At 42.0% G+C, this 8,681-nt stretch overlaps 1 protein-coding gene across 2 annotated transcripts in view; it reads left to right on the top strand.

Annotated features, from left to right (window-relative positions):
- The first annotated feature begins 972 nt into the window (after positions 1–972).
- mafa (MAF bZIP transcription factor a) overlaps positions 973–8,681 on the top strand; it is a 136,355-nt gene continuing 128,646 nt past the window's right edge. The window contains exons 1-2 of one of the 2 annotated variants that reach the window (XM_063189037.1): positions 974–2,339; positions 3,144–4,231. In XM_063189037.1, the coding sequence (XP_063045107.1) occupies positions 1,381–2,339; positions 3,144–3,276 (1,092 nt within the window). In that variant the 5' untranslated portion in view covers positions 974–1,380 and the 3' untranslated portion in view covers positions 3,277–4,231. Of the gene's footprint in view, positions 2,340–3,143; positions 4,232–8,681 lie in introns of those variants that run through there. The other variant, XM_063189038.1, reaches the window with a different exon arrangement.

Here is an 8,681-nt window from a genome sequence, read left to right as displayed (position 1 = left end):
CACACACAAAGGTGAATTATCTCTCAACACCTATTTTCCTTAACATGTACGGACATATATTGTTGTTCATTAATAGCAGACGCAACGAGTAGGCTAGATGCAGGACCTTTCACTCTAACCTTTTCTGCATGAGAGGTTCTACCCTTGTTGTACCAAAAGGTGGCACTCTTGAGATTCCAGAGGACAGAGAGAGCCAGAGCTAGAGCGAGAGCAGTCTGCCTTTAGTCATAAATATTGAGAACCATAAAAAATATAGACTGTGTTGTTCTCATTTGAACTAAAGCGTGATGGGTATTATTTGTTGACACATACAATCTATGTAAGGAAAAACACATTTGCTTTTGAATTTTAAAAATGTAATTAACTGTAACCTGGTTGTGATTATGTAGTCTATGCGTTCACTCTACGTGACTTTGAGGCAAATAACCTACATTGTAATACTCTGTTGATCGTAAAAACACACAAACATCCTCATGGTTTTGGTGATATACAGGCAATGCTCTGCGCTGCGCTCAATAGGCTTCCCATTGTGGATCAGTCGGACGCGCAAAAGGCTGCGCGTCCCCTGAAACCAGTCAGGTTTGGGAACAACTATAAACCTGATGAAATTACAATAGATGTGACAATATCAGACTAAATATAGCTTAAACAAACAATTCTGCGAGCAGTAGCGTAACCAGTCAAAAGAAATCGACTGTGCCACATCTACTTGAAGCGTGCGTATTGATTGCGTACAGTGTGTATTGTGGAGATAGAAAATACTTAATATTTTATACTTTCATTTTGAACATGTGCATGCACGAAACGGTTAAAAGTTTGAGGTTCAGCTGACAGTCAGCTGATAACCTCTGACAGTTGAAAAACTTTTGTTTCTTATACTAATATGTTAATTAGGTAGGGTTGTGGGAGCCTATTGGCTCGTTGGGCGAGTCAATTTCCCTGACGTCAGGGCAGCTATAAAACTCAGCAATGCTTTTAAACTCATCTGCTTCGTGATCCTTTTAAAATTCTCTTACGAGCCTGGGCATTTCATTGTTCAAGCTTGCATTTAGCATAATTCTAACAACTCTCAACTCTACCGAGCTACGGTATGCGCACTTGAACTGTTAAATGTTTGAAATACAAAACCGCCGAAATTCGTATGAAAAGCGAGGAAAGACATTTCTGCACGCTGAGCTCCGATGCATGTGTGCATTAGACTGCGCAGGGAAACTAGTAGCTGAGAGTTAGGACCGCGTCGTCGGAAAGCCCTGAAAAGCTTTTTTTTTTATTCTATAGAGAAATACATTTAAGAACATCAAGCTGGCTCACACTCTTCCAAACCAGACCAGTTTGACAGCTGCTCTTCACCCCCTTTGGAGGACTGTCAACAGCAAGAGGATGGCATCAGAACTGGCAATGAGCAACTCCGACCTGCCCACCAGTCCCCTGGCCATGGAATATGTTAATGACTTCGATCTGATGAAGTTTGAAGTGAAAAAGGAGCCGGTGGAGCCCGATCGCAGCATCAACCAGTGTAGCCGCATGATCGCCGGGGGATCCTTGTCTTCCACCCCGATGAGCACGCCTTGCAGCTCGGTTCCCCCTTCTCCAAGCTTCTCGGCGCCCAGTCCGGGCTCGGGAAGCGAACAGAAGGCACACTTGGAGGATTTCTACTGGATGACCAGTTATCAACAGCAGTTGAACCCGGAGGCGCTGGGCTTCAGCCCCGAAGACGCAGTAGAGGCGCTGATCAACAGCAGTCACCAGCTTCAGACGTTCGATGGCTATACTAGAGGGCAGCAATTTGCCGGTGCAACCGGGGGAGGTGGCACCATGGCCGGGGAAGAGATGGGATCAGCCGCGGCGGTGGTATCCGCAGTTATCGCCGCCGCAGCCGCACAGAACGGAGGTCCACACCACCACCACCATCACCATCACAATGCCGGGCACCATCCTGCGCAGGGAGTCTCAAACAACCCCGGGGGAAACCACCAGCACATGCACTTGGATGACCGGTTTTCAGATGACCAGCTGGTGACCATGTCGGTGCGAGAGCTCAACCGGCAGCTACGGGGGGTCAGCAAGGAAGAAGTTATCCGACTGAAACAAAAGAGGAGAACCCTCAAAAACAGAGGCTATGCCCAGTCCTGTCGCTTCAAGCGTGTCCAGCAACGGCACGTCCTGGAGGGAGAGAAGACCCAGCTCATTCAGCAAGTTGAACACCTCAAACAAGAGATCTCCAGGCTGGTCCGGGAGAGGGACGCCTACAAGGAAAAATACGAGAAGCTCATCAGCAATGGCTTCAGAGAAAACGGATCCAGCAGTGACAACAATCCTTCCTCCCCAGAGTTTTTCATGTGAGTCTACGTCTAATAATAAGAAAAGAAAGTACAAACCGAGTTTGTCAGTGCCCCATGTAAAAAAAGTTTTTTTCGTGTGATTTTTTTTCATTTGGGGTTTAATAGACAAAGACAAACCAATATTGCCAACTTTCAAAACATTTTCCTTTGGTTTCCCGAGAACCAAGGCTCGATTCAAGCCTGTCAATCTGACTTTCATACCATTTTTGGGGGGCTTGAAATAGAATGGTCGAACTTGTCATCAATAATTATGAACTTCATTTTGGAGCGTGCTCTGAAACCTGCCATCTTCGTATTTTTTATTTTTTTATTACCATGCCTATTGTTTTTAAAGCATTTGTCAAGCTCTTCAGTTTTCATCGATGTTCATTTGGCTTGCAGTGTTTTTGAATAAGATTGTCATTTTTAAAGCATACTTGACTTTTTGTGAGTGTGCATGCCTTCAGATGTGTGCACCACTGAAGTTCATCAGTTCGCCCTTTAGAGGTGCTTGCCAAACCGCTGTTATTACCTCTTGTATGAAGTCTTTTTTTGGCCTTTTACTTTTTATCTGCCAAAGTAAGAAGACCGCGAGCCTGCCATTTTACCCCATCACCATCTCATGCGTTATGCTTGCTTTTTGTGTTAAGCAGCAATGTTTTGCATAAGACACAATATATTGTTTGTATATAAAAAGAGACTGTGTTATTGGACTGGCCTGCATGCTGGACATGTACGGTTTTCTTTTGTTTTGTGCTTGTAAACTTTTTGTCTTCGATGAGTCCAGCATGACATTCATATATTTCTTTTTTTTATCGCAAGTCACTTTTTTGGAATACAGCAAAAAAGTGAACGGACAGCTATCACCCCCACCTCTGAAAAGTTGCCCGTGATGAGTTGCACGAACATCGGCACCCATTTCCATACGGCCCATGCACTGATGCATTCCTGTTGAAAGTTGGCGGACTGGAGTCAAAGTACTGGGGGGTGGGGAAGGATCTCATCGTGTCCAAACGGAACCAATCCCTCTTCGGGACTAAACTGTCTGTTGCTTAAAGCGGTTTGTTTATTTAATACATATCCCATTCTTGTGTATTGGATATCTCTGGAATGAAAGACTGATGTTTAAGCATATAATTTAAGTACTATATAGTTTTATTACCTGTAAGTCTAAAAAGTGAAGGTTGTATTGCCAGAGGCTGATACAGAGAAATGCCATGGCGTAATTAGGTTTAAATACGTTGTAGGATTTGTGTGGTCCTATGCACTAAATTGGATATTGATATTAAGAGATTGGAGGCATTCAAGTTTGTATCCACAGCGGGATTTACGCAGGCGGAAACCGAGTTTTTGCAGCATGTGCTTGCAATTAAAACACAAGTGTGACAGATGTAGTCCTTGTTATAGCTTACCACTGTCTGTATTAAAAAAACCAAAGTATTAAACGAGGAGAAACTTACCATGGTTAACCATGCATTCAAAATTAGTCATGTACAGACCTGAAGTATTTTGGACTGAGTTGCACTAAAATTGCCTGCAATCATATATTACAAAATGGAATCTATCTAGAACGCTAATTTAAAAAAGCAGTTTCATGGCATTGCTGGAGAATTTAACGATATTAGTTGTGATATTACAAAGGACTAGTTTCTTTTTGTCTTAAATTCATTATTTACATGGCAATAATATAATAATCAATAATGTCTGGACATTGTTTATGGACAGGGATTGACACCCTGCTTGTTAAAATGGTGAAATGCCATTCATCAATAAATTTTATAAAAGTATGTTAATTAAACTTTCCTCATATATTTTGCTGTGCAAAATTATTTCATTCACTAACCATATGTGATGTTCATATGTGCTTATTTTCAATTCACACAATTATATAATATGCAATAAAAAACAACTTGGGCTCAATGACGTCTTCGTCTCTCTGGGAATGAATAGAGTCCGCACCAGTAATAAGTTGTCTGAGCAGGGTAAGGGAACTCTACATAGAATAGCATAGGCCTACCTAGCAGGAAAGTTCATTTCATTTAACACCTTTACCTATAGTTGTTAGGTAGTCTTAAGATTCCGTGCGTAAAGGAGAAAAGCCCGTGCGTAAAGGACACGAGCAAAGAGACTACGGTAGATCAAGACATGATCTGAATAGTTTTACTATCAGGAAACAACCAAACAACATACATTGTGCGGTCATATGACCACTGCACGTGCACTACCCACCAAGTGACAGGTAGTCCACCGCTCAACGTCTCCAATCTTATCCTACAGCCGGCAGTTACCTCTAATCATGATATGACTATCACGATAATGGCAAAAGGGTAACATAGAGACCGTGCTTCAAACCAGGGTTAATGTTTTACCTGACGCCAGACTGCGTTTTTTGGAAGGCCTACCAGAAAGGTAAACCAGTCGGGCTATAGGCTATGACATTCTAAATGGCTAACTTTATTTTCTATTCCATGCGCCATTCTGCTCCCGCTCGTTAATTGGCACACATACACCTGTTTCTTTTGACTAAAGTTAACACATAAGGGTCTAAGAGGAGGCCTTTCACAAAACGTGTTCATGTCAGATAGACCATTTTCTCTGAAAGAAGGGCATTTCGATGTCAAGGTTTATTAGATATTGTAGTATGATATGTTAGTAGAGGTGTGGGTGCTCCTTCTCACCTGTGTAATACATTTATCCTTCTGTTTTTTTCTGACAGCCAACAGCAGTGTCTCACAATGTTTTACTGTCCTTTATAAATCACAAGACATTCTTTCAGCACTGTGCCTGATGAAAATCGACAGTGTACAAACAAACAAAGACACACATGGCATGGTTATACCTGTCATATCACCTAACATATATTTACCTTAAGGTTTGATAATATTTAACTGATATGCGCTCTCTCTCTCTCTCTCTCTCTCTCTCTCTCTCTCTCTCTCTCTCTCTCTCTCTCTCTCTCTCTCTCTCTCTCTCTCTCTCTCTCTCTCTCTCTCTGTCACACACTCACTCACTCACTCTCACACACTCACTCACACACACACACACACACACACACACACACACACACACACACACACACACACACACACACACACACACACACACACACACACACACACACACACACACACACACACAGGGTATTCTGGCTCATTACTGACAAGAAGGTAGTTCTTCTGACATTCAATGCAAGGGTCCTTAAAATTAGTGTTTCACAAATAACAGACATTTTTTTAAATTTAAAACCTTTTAATGTGACAATCTGCACATTATCCTTATTTTATCCTTATCACATCCCTTCTAAAAAATGTTACTCATTCTGCACTATCATGTATTGAGGGTGCAAAATGAGAAGGTTTACACCGGCAATATTTCCCCATCAAATAATGTGATAACCTCTTGCTCTTTTGACACCCTCCTTCCACAAGTCTTGAACAAGCGCTAAACATGAGAGAGATGCCAGATTTTTGAGGATCAGGTAAAAAGACAGAGTAAAAAGACAGTAAAATTCAGAGAGAGAGAGAGAGAGAGAGAGAGAGAGAGAGAGAGAGATGGTGGCTTGAGCTCTGACCACAAGAAATAATTTTGCTGCTGATTTATTTTCTCAAAAGCGAGCCAGACTGTGCGATGTAATATATATATATAAATCACAAAGGGTGGTCCTTCAGAGCTGCACCAGGGTTTTCTCTTAACATGCACACGTGTGAGCTGCAATTTCTGACAGAGCCACACACAAGTTAATTTACACAAGGGAAATAACTCAATGGATCTAATTAGACATGTCTCTCAGGGACCAAGGTAGATGGGCTGTGTGTGCAAAGAGGTGTTTGTGGTATAACGTCTCTTAAATGGTGTACTTTTTAAAATAGATATTTTTTTGTCAAATAGTTTTTTTTGTAAGTGTGCTTTTTCATAGGCATACAATACATGTAAATAAGGTTATACATTAATCAAGAAATCACCGAAAATACTTTCTCATCACAATTTCCTCACCAAAATGTATTGATATTGAACAACTAAGACACAACTAAACAAAGGGACACTTGGAGGAAGCACTATCCAATATCCAGACAAAATATTGATATTTAGTGAGATGGAAATGCATCCATTTTTTTCTGTTCCATGATCACCTCATTCATTCTGCATCAGAGTGCCCCTGTCAAAGTGATGTATGTCTTAGCTGTGTGTCGGAGCCCATGCATGGCAATAAGGGGGCCGGCATTTTTTTTTTGGGGGGGGGGGGGTATAGCACCGGCCTATGTAAAGGGAGATGTAAGGCTGAACGAGAGAACACAGGGGCCTATCACAGAGTCATTACAGGGATCCCCACTGGACCCTCCACTCTCATTTCCTCTCAAGATCCCACAGAGAGGGAGAGACAGAGAGAGAGAGAGAGAGAGAGAGAGAGAGAGAGAGAGAGAGAGAGAGAGAGAGAGAGAGAGAGAGAGAGAGAGAGAGAGAGAGAGAGCGAGAGAGAGAGAGAGAGAGAATGTCTGTGTGTTTCTGTGAGAGTGTGTGTGAGTGAACTTAAGTATGCACATACATACCTCCCACGACACATTCACACATGTACACGAACCTGCATTTCACAATGTTTGCACAAACACATACACACATGCGCACACCGATGCACAGACACATACTGTACGTGCATACGCACACATGCATGAGTGTACACAGAGACACACGCATGCTCACATGCACGCACGCATGCACACTCTATCGTCACAATGTGGAATTCAACCCAACTTTCACGGATGGATTGACATGGCAAGTTGTCTTTCTTTCATTTATTCTGTCCTTTTCTTTCTTTCCTTTCTGGCTTTGTACGGTACGTTAAAGAAACAACAAAAACATCCCAAAACACCTGAGATTAAATATTGGTTTTAGAGGACCAGAGTGGATGCATACCTAAATAAACATAGAGGTCAGTAAGACCCCAAACGTTTGCAACTTGCTTTCTCTTTTCCCTCCATGCAGACCAGGCTTTGTCTCATAAGGGATTAATCACTATGGTATTTGTTTCTTCTCACACAAACACAGTGTGAGATTAATGCATCTAATTGGATTTCGAAAAAAAATGAAAATGGTAATGAAAAAGACTTTAGGTATATGACGGACATATTTTTTTTATTTCCATACAAAAATATGATTCATTCATTAGATATTATCTGTGGTCAGTTAAGAAGAATTTGCATATCAGGTGGGAAAAATGTACTCGTCATTTAAAAAAAAAAACACCTAAGGATTTTTTTTCTACACATTTCAACTGAAAAGTGGATGGAATTCAGGCCATGTAAAGGAAAGAATGAGTGACACGAAGCGGGAGGGAAGTAAAAAAAAATGGTATGACAATGAAAGGGAGAGAGAGAGAGAGAATGACAATGAAAGGGAGAGAGAGAGAGAGAGAGAGAGAGAGAGAGAAAGAGAGAGAGAGAAAGAGAGAGAATCATGTGTAGGAGGGCAGGTTCCAACTAACTTTCTCCTTTTATCTAACGTACGTACCTGCTTGGCGGCTGAAGGTCAGTGTGTGAGAGGAAGCATCAGTCACCTTAAATCAGAGTGAAACCACGCTCATGCACCCTCTGGGCCAAATGGGAATTGTAGCTCAATTAAGACACATTTATTTCAGTGAGAAATTCCTTTGCTCTTTCTCCTGTACACTGGCTTTCCCCCTTTTTTGTCCATCTAATTTTTCTCTTTTTTAATAATTTCTCTCTTTTTTCTCTTCCCTCCCTCTAGCCACCTCTCTTTACACCCCCTGAATAGTCCCCCTATCTCCCTCTCTCTCTCTCTCTCTCTCTCTCTCTCTCTCTCTCTCTCTCTCTCTCTCTCTCTCTCTGTCCCTCCTCTTACACAAACACACGTACACACAAGCACACACACATGCACACGCGCACACACGCACTGCTGTGTGGCACGGTGCGTCAGGTAGAAATGTAGACAAACTCTAGCTCTCCCTCATTAGAGGTGTTGTCCTTGAGAGAGGCCGCTGGCTCCGGGTTATGTTGATAATGAGCAGTGCAATACACTTAGGAGTCATTTCATACGACTGCAAATGTACACCCAAAGCAAAAGAGCAGGGTCTTACTTCTATGAATCTAATGTCGATTCCCCTCAGACTGGCTTTGGATGGGACACAAGCACTAGCGGACTCTGCGTTACACAAAACACTCCAGAAAAAATGACCAGTACACTATACATTTAGCTTCTTTTTAAAAAAATTGGAATATAGTATTCATTTAGCTTTTTTGATGCTTTTCACCATTGAAGGACCAGTAAAGGCCCTAGAGTGAACCCAAAAATGCTGGTGGCTTCACATGCACGGTGTCAGTGGATTCAGAAGAGATGATTTTAGGA

This window comes from Engraulis encrasicolus, chromosome 22, assembly GCF_034702125.1.
Source record: "Engraulis encrasicolus isolate BLACKSEA-1 chromosome 22, IST_EnEncr_1.0, whole genome shotgun sequence".
Taxonomy (NCBI): Eukaryota; Metazoa; Chordata; class Actinopteri; order Clupeiformes; family Engraulidae; genus Engraulis; species Engraulis encrasicolus.
Note: the sequence above shows the minus strand (reverse complement) of the source record. Positions and strands in the feature narration are given on the sequence as shown.